Source organism: Notolepis coatsorum (genome assembly GCF_963971535.1).
Source record: "Notolepis coatsorum genome assembly, contig: SCAFFOLD_948, whole genome shotgun sequence".
NCBI classification, from domain to species: Eukaryota; Metazoa; Chordata; class Actinopteri; order Aulopiformes; family Paralepididae; genus Notolepis; species Notolepis coatsorum.
In genome coordinates, this window is record NW_028170765.1 from 42,338 (window position 1) to 59,369 (window position 17,032).

Consider the following 17,032-nt stretch of genomic DNA (forward strand, 5'->3'; position numbering starts at 1 on the left):
AAAACTTAAGAGTGTCTTTGTCTTTGTAGAATAAAATGGCGCAGCAAGGAGTTGATCTGGACCGGGACCAGTTCTGCTGTTCTTTCTGTCTGGATGTACTGAAGGATCCGGTAGCTATTCCCTGTGGACACAGCTACTGTATGGGCTGTATTACAGACTGCTGGGATCACGATGATCAGAAGGGGATCTACACATGTCCCCAGTGCAGGGAGACCTTTACTCCGAGGCCTGTTCTGAAGAAAAACAACATGCTGGCTGAAGTGATAGAACAACTAATGAAGACAGGACTCCAAGCTGCTCCTCCTGATCACTGTTATGCTGGACCTGGAGATGTGGCCTGTGATGTCTGCACTGGGAGAAAGCAGAAAGCCCTCAAGTCCTGCCTGGTATGTCTGGCTTCTTTCTGTGAAACTCACCTCCAGCCTCACTATCAATCTGATACCTTTAAGAAACACAAGCTGGTCAAAGCCTCCACACGGCTTCAGGAGAACACCTGCTCTCGTCATGATGAAGCTATGAAGATTTTCTGTCGTACTGATCAGCAGTGCATCTGTTATTTGTGTTCCATGGATGAACATAAAGGCCATGATACAGTCTCAGCTGCAGCAGAAAGGACGGAGAGACAGAAAGAGCTTGGCATGAGTCAGCAGAAAATCCACCAGAGAGTCCAGGAGAGAGAGAAGCGACTCAAAGAGGCCCAACAGGCTGTTGATTCTCTCAATCGCTCTGCTGATAAAGCAGTGGAGGACAGTGAGAGAATCTTTACTGAGCTGATACGCTCCTTGGAGACGAGGCGCTCTGAGCTGAAGAAGGTCATCAGAGCCAGACAGAGGACCACAGTGACTCAGGCTGAAGAACTGCAGAAGAGACTGGAGCAGGAGATAGCGGACCTGAGGAGGAGAACCACTGAGCTGGAGCAGCTCTCACACACAGAGGACCACATCCACTTTCTACAGAGTTACCCCTCCCTCTCCAGTCCCAGTGAGTCTACAGACTCACCCAGCATCAGTGTCCTTCCTCTCCTGTACTTTGCAGATGTGACTGAGTTTGTGTCTGAGCTGAGATACAAACTAGAGGACGTTCTGAAAGAGCAGTGGCCCAGAATCTCAACAACAGTGAATACTGTTCATCTTTTACTGCCACCAGAGCCCAAGACCAGAGCTGACTTCTTACAATATTCCTCTCAGATCACACTGGACCCAAACACAACAAACGGATATCTGTCTTTGTCTGAGGGGAACAGAAAAGCAACAATGATGAAGCAAGAGCAGTCATATCCTAATCACCCAGAAAGATTTATTGAATGGCGTCAGGTTCTGGGTAGAGAAGGTCTGACTGGACGCTGTTACTGGGAGGTGGAGTGGAGTGGAGAGGTTTATGTAGCAGCCTCCTACAAAGACATTAGTAGAACAGGCACTAAGGAGAACTGTGGATTTGGATTCAATTCTAAATCCTGGGCTTTATTGGGCAGACAAAGTAATTACTTCTTCTGGCACAATAACAAGAGCATAACAGTACCATGCCCCCGGTCCTCCAGAATAGGAGTGTACCTGGATCACAGGGCAGGTACTCTGTCCTTCTACAGCGTCTCTGACACAATGACCCTCCTGCACAGAGTCAACACCACATTCACTCAGCCTCTCTATCCTGGACTTAGGTTTTATTCATACTATGGGAAGGCTGAGTTTTGTGAGCTGAAGTAGAGATCAGTGACATTCACAGCTCCTCTACCCAGGGTTTGGGGTTTAATCTTGAAGATGCTGAGTTGTGAAAGATGAGGTAATTAGGAGTTACATTCACTCAGTCACTCTATCATTGTTCTGAGCGACACACACACACACACACAGACACACACATACTGTACACTATGTTTAGTTTTGTTTCTAGTTTCTAGCCTACCGGGGTAAAGTTTGTTTGGTTGGATATTTGCATATTCACATATTTAATTCCTATCTTCAATACAAGTTTCAAGTTTCTTTAATAGTTGTCATACAGAAGTACAGAATACTTTCATACAAAATGCTTCTTACTGTTACGCTCCAGAGACTGTGCTAGACAAGATGTATCAAATAACATAGTATAGCATGTAATTTAGAAGTAGAAAAGTAGAAAATGAGGTCACAGTGTTCAGTATAGACATATGTACAATGTTCGATGCAGAATAGACGTAACTGAGTTACCATATAATATACAATACTATGCAGTGTACTAATGTACAGTACTATATAGTGCAAAGCAGAAATGGGATGAGGTACAATTTAGGTACAATTTACAGTAAGGTGTACGAGTTGTAGTGCAATCCTTCATCAATAAATATAAAGTGTGGGGAGTGGGTGCTACAGTGTGTTTGTTTAAAGTGAGTGTGTGCTATAAAGTGTGTGAGGTGGGTGCTACAGTGTGTTTGTTTAAAGTGAGTGTGTGCGTGTGGATGTGTGTGCTATGTGCGTTTGATGGTTGTTGTTGTGTAGTGTTCATTGTTCGTTTAGCAGCCTGATGGCCTGGGGATAGAAGCTTCTTCTGAGTCTTTCTGTGCTCGCCTTGAGACTCCGGTATCGCTTGCCTGACCGCAGCAGTTCAAAGAGGCAGTTGTTCGGGTGACTGGAGTCTTTAATGATTCTCTTAGCCTTGCCCCTGCAACGCTTGTTGTAAATGTTATGGAGGGTGGGGAGCCCCCCTCCAATTGTGCGTTCGGCTGAACGTGTCACTCTTTGTAGTCTGCTTCGGTCTTGTGCAGTGCTATTCCCAAACCAGGAGGTGATGTTGCCAGTCAGGATGCTCTCTATTGTACATGAGTAGAAGTTCTTAAGGATCTTCTGACTGACTTGGAACTTCCTTAGGCGCCTGAGGAAGTAGAGGCGTTGTCGTGCCTTCTTCACAACACTGTCAATGTGTGTGGTCCATGTCAAGTCCTCGGATATGTAGGCTCCGAGGTACTTAAAGCTGTTGACTCTCTCAACCGGTGCCCCGTCGATGCTGAGGGGGCTGTAGTCCTTGACCCCCGACCTCCTGAAGTCCACAATCATCTCCTTTGTTTTGCTGACGTTCAGGGAGAGGCTGTTTTCCTGGCACCATCCCGCCAGGACCTTGACCTCTTCCAGGTAGGCCCTCTCGTCGTTGGCAGAGATCAGGCCCACCACCACTGTGTCGTCAGCAAATTTGATGATTGTATTGCTACTCCGCTGAGCCACACAGTCGTGTGTACAGGGAGTAGAGGAGGGGACTCAGAACACAGCCCTGGGGGGCCCCTATGTTGAGGGTGATGGATGAGGAGGTGCAGTTGCCTGCTCTCACCACCTGGGGTCTGCCCGTCAGGAAGTCCAGGACCCACTGGCAGAGGTCATAGTTCAAGCCCAGGTCCCTGAGCTTGGCTATGAGTATGGAGGGGACTATGGTATTGAATGCCGAGCTGTAGTCAATGAATAGCATTCTCACATAGTTCCCCTGCCTCTTGTCCAGGTGTGATGCTGCTGTGTGCAGCACATGGGCTATGGCGTCCTCCGTGGACCTGTTGGGGCGGTATGCAAATTGCAGGGGGTCCATGTTGATGGGGAGGGAGGAGCAGATGTAGCCCTTTACTAGCTTCTCAAAGCACTTCATGGCTATGGAGGTGAGAGCTACAGGGCGGTAGTCGTTGAGGCAAGCAGGCTTGGATTTTTTGGGTACAGGGATAATAGTGGACTTCTTCAGGCAGGTGGGGATGACAGCCTGTTCTAAGGACAGGTTAAATATGTCAGTGAATACCGGGGCTAGTTGGTCAGCACAGACTTTTAGGACGCGGCCGGGGATGCCGTCCGGACCTGCTGCCTTCCTGATATTCACTTTTTTAAAGGTCCGCCTCACCTCATGCTCTGTTACCCTGAACACTGAGTCTCCATCAGCAGCAGACCCCCCCCCCCCCATTGCCGTGGCTTGTGGGCTGGTGTTGTTATTACCAGCATCAAACCTCGTGTAGCAGTCTGGAAAATATGGTATATTATTCAGAACTGCTGACTGTGTTTATATCCCTTTTTGTACACAAAGACATTCTAACTAGTGTCATTGATTCACACGAACAATGACACAAACGTCCCCGTCCCAAGAGCATGTGAATACGGATCATAAATGACAGTATTGATTCATATTTTACAGTGCGTCTCCCCGTGTGACTGGCAGGCGGGACCAGCAGGGGGCAGTAGCAGGCAGAGAGTGGCGGAGAGAGCTGAGAGATGATAAAGGGACGAGTGCAGCGGAAGTCGTTCTCTTCTCGGCAGTGAACTTGACCACGAGAAGTCACGTCTAACGGGGGAGCTCTAGACAGCCCCGTTGCTGACGTTTATGCCGGAGTGCCCCGTGGAACAGAGACGGGTGATAGGAAGTACTGGCTAGTGGAGACGATATCCTAGCAGTACCAGTGTTATGATATTATGAACATTAAGTGCAGAGTCGGGCACTAAGAGTCGAGTTATACCTAGTTACAGTGAGCGGTATAAGTAGCGTGCGGCTAAGGATCACAGTAGCATTGCTCGTGTTATACCTAGTTACAGTGACGGTATAGTCTGCGTGCCAGAGACGTACGGGACATCCAAGCAGTCTGCCCGGGCGTCAACAGCTGTCTGCACCGGAGAGCAGCAGCACACCTGCTCCAGGCTGCCTGCAGAACACGGGGAGTTCTTTACCACCAGCAGAGTTCGCCCAGCACCAGCTCAGCCAGCACTGCCTCTCTGCTATAGCTCCGCCTGCTAGCCCCTGCGGCGCGAGTGTTCGACGCCATCTTGCCTCCCGGACAACAGTGGAGTGACGAGGCGGCCATTTCGGATGAGTACAAACGAGCATTGATGCTCCCGACTCCATATACAGTATACAGTGTGGTGCTGCCCGCGGGCGAAGTTAACGTTGTTAACCACAGTTCAATAGGGGTACCCCAGACAATATATACCGGTATTAGCATAGGACTTTTGCAAGGTATTTTGTGGGCTCACTCTTTTATTTTATTCCTTTTCTTTGAGCGTGATAAGGCGTGTATTTCCTAAATAATTCCCGTTCTGTGAATCCCTTTATTCTCTTCCCTATGCTTCCCCCTTCCTTCCCCATATTCTCAACCGGGGACAGTAAGAGTGTAATTCCTTAAAGAAGGTGAATACTGTGGTCCGCCCAGACGTGGGCAGCGTTTAGTCTGGGTACCTGAGAGCACTTGGTGCCTGTGTGTGATACTGTAATTGACTTATGCTAATAATTCACGCCAGTAATTATTGTATGGATACCCATGGTGCAGTAATCACCAGCCGTAGCTTTGTTGTAACCAGGCTGAGTTACAATACAGTCATCCAGAGCGGGAGCACTGTGTGTGTCTTTCATTATTTCTAACCCTAACCCTAACCCTTTGCTACGGGTAATATATGTAATCGTAACCCCTTGCTATTCTACCTTTTCCATTGTAAGGGTTCTGGTCGTCTCACTAAGGGAGGGTACTGCTTGCGGGGGGAACCCAGTTATTTCTCTACCATCCGGTCAGTAGGTGTGGGAGGGAAAAAGGGGCAACTGTGGAGGGTGAGGGTGTGTTGGGGAGTACTGCGGACTACTCCAGAGAGAGGGAGGAAGACCAGAGTACCGGACCAGGTTTGTAAACCCTGGGCCTCATTCACCCCCACTACCAGCCTCCAGTTGACGCTCCGGACCCCAAAGACGGAGGTGCAGCTGGCCAGGGTGCTACTGTGTCTCGCTACCTATTGACCGCACCCCACAGTTCCCACGAAGCAGGGATAATCCACCCTGCTACACTCGCATAGAAGGTATTGAGGTCATTTGCTAAGGAGATGTCACTGTTCAGTTTGAGGGTGGCGCCTTTGTAGTATGTCAATACCTCTGTTCCTTTGCATGTGGGGAAGTAAAAATCTTTATTTTCATACTCCGGGTAGGCTGGACCACAATATGCAACCATTGTATTTGTATTTTGTCACCTTTGGTCATTTTGAATTACTGTGGGATTTGGGTCTGTCTCTCCTCTCTCTGTTCCAGGGGGGGTTGGTAACAATGTGGGGGCCGGACCTCCATGGGGAGGTTGATTCAGCCTATAACCTTCTCTCTCACCTCTTATCTCTGGGCAGCTGGGACACTTCATACGGGACACTCTTCTATCTCCAAGGCCTTCGGTTGAACCCACAGCCAGGATGTGTGGATCATGGGTCAGTCGTAAATGCAACTATTTAGTTTTAGAACAGAACAGACCCATCTGCGTTATCAAAAGAGCTCAAGGAGAGAGAGAGTTGTTCTTCTGGTGGCAGACTTTGAGGGAGACAGACCTAGATAGGAGCTGGTTTAGGAAGAATGACCATTCATTGAATATTGTGCATTTTGTCTTTTGTTCTTTTATATAAATAAATGTGGACATCTAAACCCAGAAGGACCCGTGTGGATATTTGCTTGAAACTTGCCGTTTCACCGACTGAACCTCAATATAGAACTTTGAAAACAATGCAAAGGAATTTACGTGAACTCACTATTTCCATGTGCTACACGAGAAATTCAGTCGAAATCTAACATTACCATTGAAATTCAATAGTGTTCAAATTAAACGAGTTAGAGTTCATAGAAACATAAGTATAATCTACAGTATCAATTATACAAATATGTGTGTATGTACAGCCCACCCTGTTATAAATATGCAAATAACTATGCTAAGTCTATTCATGGTACAAATATAGCTAACTCTATCTTATGTCTACTCCCGGTACAATATATATATTGTAGCTATAATTATAAATATAAGTTTATCCTGTGCAATACAGTACTCTATACTAAGTCTACCTTGATCTGTACATGGAACATAATATATTTGGATCTTTCTGAACCTATTGTAAATCGTAATATAGATCAGTTTTACTATGTTTGCAAACATTGCCAACATACCCAAAGTGTTTCAGCCACAGAACAAATACAAGCAGCTTACTGTTGTCTAGTGTTGGTCAGTCAGCAGGATATGAACACAGGGCTCCATTCTATGTCCGGTGGTGGAGCTACACATTCATGTATGTTTGGATCAATTACCTTTAAAGCCCAACCTCCAGGTTAAACCCTACTGATCAATTATGGGTAGTTTACATCATTGGTATATAATTTCATTATTTATTTTTTTCCATTTGACACCGGAAATGCCACTCTGAAAGAGTTAAAAAGGTCCACGCACGAATAACATGCACGCGCGAATCAAAAAAGCTTATCAAACGCCGACGTCACTACAGGTGCATATTAATGAGCCGAATCTAAAAGCTTATCAGACGCTAGCACGGCCGTGACGTCACTTCAGGAAATGCCTTGCCCGTCCGGGTCATAGTACTACTCGATATATGGTGCTGGCTAACGTTAGCATTATGTCTACTGTCGTGAACCATTTGAGATCGGGGCATGTAGAGGAGTTTGAGTCCTCTTCTCAGACCTGTGTGGTGGTTCTCTCCTCTTTGTGTGCCCCCGTCCTCGCGGGTGTCCTGCCGGGGAGCTTGTGGACGCGACGGCGGCCGTAGGGTGTTTGAGCCTGTAGCGGTAGTTAGCTCATAGCTATCGTGTACCACTAGCCTTTGCGGGCTCGAGCACCCTGCGGCTGCCGCCGTTGTCGCGTCCGTGGGCTCCCCGGCGGGGTAGCCGTGGGGACGGGGGTGTACAGAGAGGAGAGAACAATTTTGGGTCGGCCGTTCATGCCGGCCAGCGAGCCGGATGTCGGGATATGTTGTTAGCACAATAGCTACCAAGCTAAGCTATGTTAGCTACTAACGTTATAAACACAATATGTACAACGACACAATGATTTACATTATTACAAATATGGTAACATGGTTGTGGCTTTTACAAATAGATGGATGGCTATAATCACGGAGCAATAGTGTTAGGTGAAACAGATACATTTTCATTCGGCTAGTAGTAGCAAGCATATATCTATGGTAGCAAGGCTCTCTGCCTGCAGTGCCTGCCACTAGCTGTGTGTGACTCAGCGCCCCCTGGTGAGCCCCCTGGTGACGAGATCATTTCGATTACACACGCACGTTATGAACCATTGATTAAAATATCCACGTGCGTGGTGATTGTGTTGGGCAGACAAAATGTTTGATAAAAACGCTAAAACTGGGTCAATTTCAATACTTTTTTTTTCTTTCTTCATGAAAGTCACTGTTGGCCTAGTCCACATTGTTTATTGAACAAAAATACAACGTGAAGGTTGGCCTTTAACATATTCAATCTAGCCAATAAAAAATTCACACATTTGGATATGATCACTGTAACTGAGGGGTACAATTCCCTGACTGTATTGATAAGTATGGTATCATTAAACCACTACCGCTTTATGTACTTTAACTACTGGCCATACAGTACACAATATATGAATATGATGAACACTTCCCACAATGAAATCGGTTCCAGTCAAAGGTATTAATCAAGTATTTAATGGAGCAAAAGGTACATATGATACTTATATTACATTTGATTGCACTTGTAAGGCAAATGAGTATTCGTAGGCAAATCAACACTGAATGTCCATTCTCTGGTTACGCAGGAGGCAAGTATACAACCTGGCTCTTAGGGAATTATATCTATGGTACACTTAATGATATAGCGGGATATACTGGAAGGGGTCCTCCCGGTTGTAAGCCGGCAGGGGGGGTAGGAGAGCTGTCGGTAGTAGAACGTCTGGTCAACGATATCTAGGGAGACTTCGAGTACAGAAGACAGTGCGATAGACTCTTGATCCGCAGACGAATACAGCTTGGTTCTCTTGTAGGCTGTAGCTCCACAGTGAAGAAAGCTAGGCGGCCTCAGGCTCTCTGAGCGCCGACTCGACCTTGACTCCTCTCGGGGGTAAATCCAACACTCACAGGCGTCGGCGATTATCCGCTCCACAAATCACAGTACCAAAGCAAATATATATTCCAGCCGCACAGGGCTATGCAGACGTCGGGTAGGTAATCCAGTGTACATGTCCATTCGGTCCTCGCCTAGATCTCCTCGGCTGAAAGCGCCATGTGGTCGGCCCAGCCTGGATAAGAATCTAGCTAACACGAGGAAGCGTTGGAGATGCTGGTCACTTTAGAACTCTAACCGCACGATGCACCATACACAATAGACTATTATTAACTTAATAGAAATACGTCGCACTCGACGGTACAGTGCCAAACTCTGACAATTCAGTTATTAATTCGCACGCGGTCTCAATGCTATTCTGGGGCCAAACAGGCCATACTTCACCGCACGTCGTATCGTGGGTGAGGCTTCACGTTGGTTACTAAGTTTCTGACTAAGTTTTCTGTATTCACTTACGCCATATTTATATGCACGGTGAACAAATAGTGCCACTCTCATTTCTGTCGCCGTATCCCTGGGCAGGGCCGGGGCTAGTACTGACATGTCTTGTCGGTAACTTTGAACTTGACTCCGGGGGCTGGTCCCCTGGCGCCTGGTCCTTTGTCCAATAGGAGAATGAACTATTATGGGCTATAGTAGGCTAAAGGGATATTCCGTGTATATGTACAAGGAATATACAAGGGATATCAAACGATATACAAATACTATTCAATATATATCAACAAATAAATATATATACTCGGTTTAATCTGATCCTTCGTAACAATCACCTTTCCCTTTGGTGGAATACGTCAGATAACCTTTCTGTTTCAATATGATGCATAATTAAATAGTTCCAAGAGTCGTGTTAAATTAGGGAAAGAATAACTGTATAAGGTGACTGTACATATTTTCATATAAACATTTTATAAGTATAAAGTAATAAAATGAGTTACCCATGAAATATAAAGGGCAATGTATAGTGTGTGTATACATATATAAAAATAACAACACTTTCACAAGTTCATAGTTCATTCAAAAGATATATTGATTTAAGTATCCAACAGGACTTGACATAAACATTTGTACAGTAATGATGAGAGACAAGTTATGCAACACACCTGCACTCTATTTCAGTTCACTGAAGATATCATATCTTTCCTTATAAAATAACAACATGTTGTAAAGGTCAAAGGTTGTGCAAGATCTTCAAGCTTTGTTCTTGGACCATATCTTGTTCCACATATGAAATAAATAATCCATAATAAATAGGACTGTTAGTTATTTTGTATATTATCTATAGAACACATTTTCAAACAGACACAAAGGCTGATTATAGCACTCTGAAATTGAAATTATATAACATGTCACTATGTTATTTGCTATAGAAACACTGCTAGGAGTAGTTTAGTATATATTGTATACTGCGCTGAATTAACTCTTCGTCAAAATGTTATAGTGTTTTATTCACAATGTGAAATCAGATATTGCATAAAAGCAACAGAACACTCAAGGCCGTGCGTTGTAATAAATCTAGTAAATAGAGTCGCGGCTGAGATGATGGAAATACTTTAGATCTGATGTTATTTATGTTGTTCTATTGCTTAATCACTCCCTGTAGTAACATTTACAGAAACATGTTACATTATGGTTCACTGCAGATTTGGAAAGGCCGTCACCAGGGTTAACATTCAACCCACCTCTTCAACCTCGCGATCCCAGCATAGAGATGCGTGTAAATGGTAAATGGCTGCATTTATATACTAGCACTTTTATCCAAAGCTCTTTACAATTTACAAAGCTCTGGATCACCAGACGACTGCTCTACTCTGTCGTGTGTCTGCTGAGCAAGGGTAGAATTACCTATGCCTATGGAGTCAATGGAAAGAAGACAGATGCATAATGGGGTAAACCATTGTCAGAACTCAGGTAATTTTGACAGTCTTTCAATGCCATTATGTATGACTAGCAATCTATCTGAGTCGATGAGAGATTTCTTATGTCTAACTATGGCCCGCCATTCAAAATGCCATTCCAGCATTCGTCCCTATGAGACAGTTCTAGTCAAATTCTGTACCAATGCCAACTGTTTAACATGAGTATATTATGCAACAAGCTCATACTGGCTGCATATCCTTTCTACTGTCTATCAAGTAGCTCATCCTGGCTGCATATCCTTTCTACTGTCTATCTATAAGCTCATTGGTTTGGATAGAATTTCTAGAGATTCTTTGTTTTTAATGTTCTCTAATCTGTATATTGGCCTGGTGTGTTATCGTTGTATTGGCACACGATCACCATTAAATATAAGGATCTTGAATACAAGGTGTAGTGGTTTATGCCCTATAGTCAATACAATGACAAGAGATCTTTGGACGGGCCAACTTGGCAACTCTCACTGATTTACAGTATAAACTGGTGGCAGATTATAATGGACACAAGATGGCGCTATTCACCATACAATCATTAGACTCTAGCTTGCCTTCATTTGCACCTTTCCAATGTTGTCCCAGTACACCTGGTGCTGTGCTGGTAAAGATACAATGACATGCTGCAGATATTTTACATTGAAAAATTTGCTGGAATGCTGCCATCAGATTAGGTTAAAGGGGCATTTCACCAAAACAACAGCGGCAATTTATTTTACAAATAATCTCACACACATCCAAAAACTCTAAACAGTTTTGCAAATATTAATTTAGTTTGACAGTTATTGAGAGTAATGAGTTTTAATATGGCAACCAGTAATGTCATCGGGGACACTGAATCCTTGTGTTGTGTTAATCACAGCTCAATTAAATTATAAGGTAGCAGTCCCTATAAAACAAGATATTGCTATTTCATCTACATCATGGTGCTGTAATTAACACACAGATCCAATGTCCTCGATGACATCACTGATGGCCATATTCAAACTCATTTACTCTCAATAACTATCAAACTAAATTAATGTGTGCTAAACTGTTTCGAGTTTTTGGGATGTGCGTGAGATTATGTGCAAAATAAATCAGCATCGTTTCAGTTGTTTTTTCCCCTTTAATATGTACAAAGTCATTCAAATGTGCGTGACCGTATAAGACAAATTCCCCTCCTCAGTTTTCAATAGACTAAGTTTGCTGAAATGATAAATGTCATTGTCAAGTGCTCATATTAGTATTCAGTATCATGAGTTACAGAACAGAGCGGCCCGTCTGGCCCTGAACTGCTCAATGAGAAACAGTGTGAGGGGATGCATACCAAGCTGTCGTGGTTGAAGGTGGATTGCAGCCTGATCTTGTTCATGAGGAATATATATATATATATCTCAAGAGAACCTATCTGTTTGTATTCACAGCTAACATGTACACATGATCGACATAAGTATAATACTAGGCATGCCTGTAGGGAAACGTTCACTGCTACTACCAAAAACCAATGCAGCAAAGAAAACTGTGTTATAGAGCCATGTCATATTGGAATAAACTGCCAGTACATCTTACTCAGATAACCAGTAAGATAAGTTTTAAAAATAATTTGAAAAGAGCATTGAGAGAAAACAAATTTTGTTTACATTAAAGAAAAACACAGATACTGTAGTTTACACTGTAAAGATATGACTGTCTGAGAATCCCTTTTATTGTATTTTCTTTGAACTGATACTCTGTTTGTGTACTGTAATGCTATTTGGAATTATTTTTATATGTAGGAATATTGGAATATATTTTTTAATGTATGCTACTATAATGTTATGTATGTACTGTTTTTGTTGTGTGTGGACCCCAGGAAGACTAGTTGTTGCTGCGGTGATGACTAATGGGGATCCGTAATAAAGATAAAGATAAAGTTAAGTATTTATACTGTACTCGTGAAAGTATTGACACCTGTCCCTGTTAAGCAAAACAAGAAATTGCATCAGACAAAATAACGTGTTGGACATTGCAGATTTTAAACATTTTATTTTGATCATGAGAAACATAATCAAGGAAAAGGAAAAAAAGATATCTCGAGAAACACAGATTGAAACATGACAGAGCTTCTGAAAGCTCTGAGTAAAGCAGATACTGCAAACCGAACATGGGAGCAGTAGAAAACAAAATCACAGTGAATAAAGGAACAACCGAACAAGACAAAACAAGTGCTTCGTTAGGTGAATACATTCCTCTAGGGCAAAATATAGCCATACAACTACACATACATAAGCATCCGCACAGAAGCCAAAGACCAGAGCACCTTGAAATGTCCCAAGAGGCAGAGGGTTAGCCTTAATCTGCTTTCTTGACGAAAATATGCGATCTCCTGATTAGGTGACGAGAGAAAGTCCTGAACTGTGTAAAACATCTTCTATCTATGAATCACAGTAAACTATAGACACTGCCTCTTTAGTAAAGTATTTAAATACAGTAGTACAAGTACTTTCTTTCCTCCCCTGGGTTCTCTACTTTCTTTGTTACTGTACCTATTATAATGCATATTTGGTAGCATCAAGTTATTCAGTTTTCATATTAACAACTGTAATCATGGGTTTTATAGGTTTTCATTGCATTATCATTTCATATAACTTTGCTCATGAAATGATAATTACTGCAGATTTACTTTGACACCAATGCCCAGCAATGAAGTCAGGGTCTTTCTGAGACATAAAGGAAACTGGTAAGAAACCAGCCTTCAAACAAATCAGTAAATCAAATCAGTGAAATAACGAGAGAGAGAGAGAGAGAGAGAGAGAGAGAGAGAGAGAGAGAGAGAGAGAGAGAGAGAGAGAGAGAGAGAGAGAGAGAGAGAGAGAGAGAGAGAGAGGAAATGAGAGAGTGAGAGAGAGAGAGTGTTTTATTGAGTATGTTTACCATTTTGCCTGTCTCTCTTTATGCTTATGAGTTTTAGTGAGGTTTCCTTGACAAAGTAAACTAATTAGAGGTAGTTGATGACGATAGAAAGTCCTGAACTAAGTAAAAAAAATAAAAACATCTTCTATCTATGAATCACAGTAAAATAGACACTGTCTCTTTAAAGCGACTCCTCCCCTGGACAGCTGAACCAGGAAGCACCTCCCACCCAGAGCCATGCTCCCACCCACACGATCAGAGTTTAGTTTACTCTATAACCAGGAAGCACCTCCCACCCACACGAGATCACTCTTCCTGAGAAAACAAAACTTAGGAGTGTCGTTGTCTTTGTAGAATAAAATGGCGCAGCAAGGAGTTGATCTGGACCGGGACCAGTTCTGCTGTTCTATCTGTCTGGATCTACTGAAGGATCCGGTAACTATTCCCTGTGGACACAGCTACTGTATGGGCTGTATTACAGACTGCTGGGATCACGGCGATCAGAAGGGGATCTACACATGTCCCCAGTGCAGGGAGACTTTTACTCCGAGGCCAATTCTGAAGAAAAACAATATAATGGCTGAAATGATGGAACAACTAATGAAGACAGGACTCTTGTCTTCTGCTCCTCCTGATCACTGTTGTTATGCTGGACCTGCAGATGTGGCCTGTGATGTCTGCACTGGGAGAAAGCAGAAGGCCCTCAAGTCCTGCCTGGTATGTCTGTCTTCTTTCTGTGAAACTCACCTCCAGCCTCACTATCAATCTGATACCTTTAAGAAACACAAGCTGGTCAAAGCCTCCACACGGCTTCAGGAGAACATCTGCTCTCGTCATGATGAAGCTATGAAGATGTTCTGTCGTACTGATCAGCAGTGCATCTGTTATTTGTGTTCCATGGATGAACATAAAGGCCATGATATAGTCTCAGCTGCAGCAGAAAGGACAGAGAGACAGAAAGAGCTTGGCATGAGTCAGCAGAAAATCCACCAGAGAGTCCAGGGGATAGAGAAGCAACTCAAAGAGGCCCAACAGGCTGTTGATTCTCTCAATCGCTCTGCTGATAAAGCAGTGGAGGACGGTGAGAGAGTCTTTACTGAGCTGATACGCTCCTTGGAGACGAGGCGCTCTGAGCTGAAGAAGGTCATCAGAGCCCAACAGAGGACCACAGTGACTCAGGCTGAAGAACTGCAGAAGATACTGGAGCAGGAGATAGCGGACCTGAGGAGGAGAGACACTGAGCTGGAGCAGCTCTCACACACAGAGGACCACATCCACTTTCTACAGAGTCACCCCTCCCTCTCCAGTCCCAGTGAGTCTACAGACGTACCCAGCATCAGTGTCCTTCCTCTCCTGTACTTTTCAGATGTGACTGAGGTCGTGTCTGAGCTGAGAGACAAACTAGAGGACGTTCTGAAAGAGCAGTGGCCCATAATCTCAACAACAGTGAATACTGTTCATCTTTTACTGCCACCAGAGCCCAAGACCAGAGCTGACTTCTTACAATATTCCTCTCAGATCACACTGGACCCAAACACAACAAACACACGTCTGTCTTTGTCTGAGGGGAACAGAAAAGCAACATGGATGCAGCACAAGCAGTCATATCCTGATCACCCAGAAAGATTTATTAAATTGTGTCAGGTTCTGGGTAGAGAAGGTCTGACTGGACGCTGTTACTGGGAGGTGGAGTGGAGTGGAGTGGTTTATGTAGCAGCCTCCTACAAAGACATTAGTAGAACAGGCACTCAGGGGAACTGTGGATTTGGATTCAATTCTAAATCCTGGGCGTTAGAGTGCAACTGCAGACAAAGTAATTACCTCTTCAGACACAATAACAAGAGCATAACAGTACCATGCCCCTGGTCCTCCAGAATAGGAGTGTACCTGGATCACAGGGCAGGTACTCTGTCCTTCTACAGCGTCTCTGACACCATGACCCTCCTGCACAGAGTCAACACCACATTCACTCAGCCCCTCTATCCTGGACTTTGGCTTCATTCATACCCTGGGGAGGCTGAAGTCTGTGAGCTGAAGTAGAGATCAGTGACATTCACAGCTCCTCTACCCAGGGTTTGGGATTTAAATTGATATTGAAGATGCTGAGTTGTGAAAGATGAGGTAATTAGGACTCACATTCACTCAGTCACTCTATCATTGTTCTGAGGGACTCACACACACACACACACACACACACACACACACACACATACACACACACTATGTTTATCTTTGTTTCTAGTTTCTAGCCTACCGGGGTAAAGTTTGTTTTATTAGATCTTTGCATATTCACATATTTGATTCCTATCTTCAATACCTCTGTTCCTTTGCATGTGGGGACAAATCTTTATTTTCATACTCAGGGTAGGTTGGATAACAATATGCAACCATTTTATTTGTATTTTGTCACCTTTGGTCATTTTGAATTTCTGTGGCATTTGGGTCTGTCTCTTCTCTCTCTGTTCCAGGGGGGGTTGGTAACAATGTGGGGGCCGGACCTCCATGGGGAGGTTGATTCAGCCTATAACCTTCTCCCTCACCTCTTATCTCTGGGCAGCCGGGACACTTCATACAGGACACTCTTCTATCTTCAAGGCCTTCGGTTGAACCCATAGCCAGGATGTGTGGGGCATGGGTCAGTCGTAAATGCAACTATTTAGTTTTAGAACAGAACAGACCCATCTGCGTTATCAAAAGAGCTCAAGGAGAGAGAGAGAGTTGTTCTTCTGGTGGCCGACTTTGAGGGAAACAGACCTAGATAGGAGCTGGTTTAGGAAGAATGACCATTCATTGAATATTGTGCATTTTGTCTTTTGTTCTTTTATATAAATAAACGTGGACATTTAAACCCAGAAGGACCCGTGTGGATATTTGCTTGAAACTTGCCGTTTCACAGACTGAACCTCAATATAGAACTTTGAAAACAACGCAAAGGAATTGACTTGAACTCACTATTTCCATGTGCTACATGAGAAATTCAGTCAATCTACCATTACCATTGAAATTCAATAGTGTTCAAATTAAACGAGTTAGAGTTCATAGAAACATAAGTATAATCTACAGTATCAATTATACAAATATGTGTGTATGTACAGCCCACCCTGTTATAAATATACAAATAACTATGCTAAGTCTATTCATGGTACAAATATAGTTAACTCTATCTTATGTCTACTCCCGGTACAATATATATATTGTAGCTATAATTATAAATATAAGTTTATCCTGTGCAATACAGTACTCTATACTAAGTCTACCTTGATCTGTACATGGAACATAATATATTTGGAACTTTCTGAACCTATTGTAAATCGTAATATAGATCAGTTTTACTATGTTTGCAAACATTGCCAACATACCCAAAGTGTTTCAGCCACAGAACAAATACAAGCAGCTTACTGTTGTCTAGTGTCGGTCAGCAGGAG

The 17,032-nt window shown here is 43.6% G+C and overlaps 1 protein-coding gene across 1 annotated transcript; it reads left to right on the forward strand.

Annotated features, from left to right (window-relative positions):
* Nucleotides 1-35: 35 nt before the first annotated feature.
* LOC311248444 (uncharacterized protein) lies at nucleotides 36-16,404 on the forward strand (the record flags this gene model as incomplete). The annotated part of the gene is made up of 2 exons (XM_084339321.1): nucleotides 36-1,679; nucleotides 13,962-16,404. The coding sequence occupies 2 exons, from the start codon at nucleotides 36-38 to the stop codon at nucleotides 15,645-15,647; spliced, it is 3,330 nt and encodes a 1,109-aa protein (XP_084195447.1). The 3' UTR covers nucleotides 15,648-16,404.
* Between the last annotated feature and the right edge of the window lie 628 nt (nucleotides 16,405-17,032).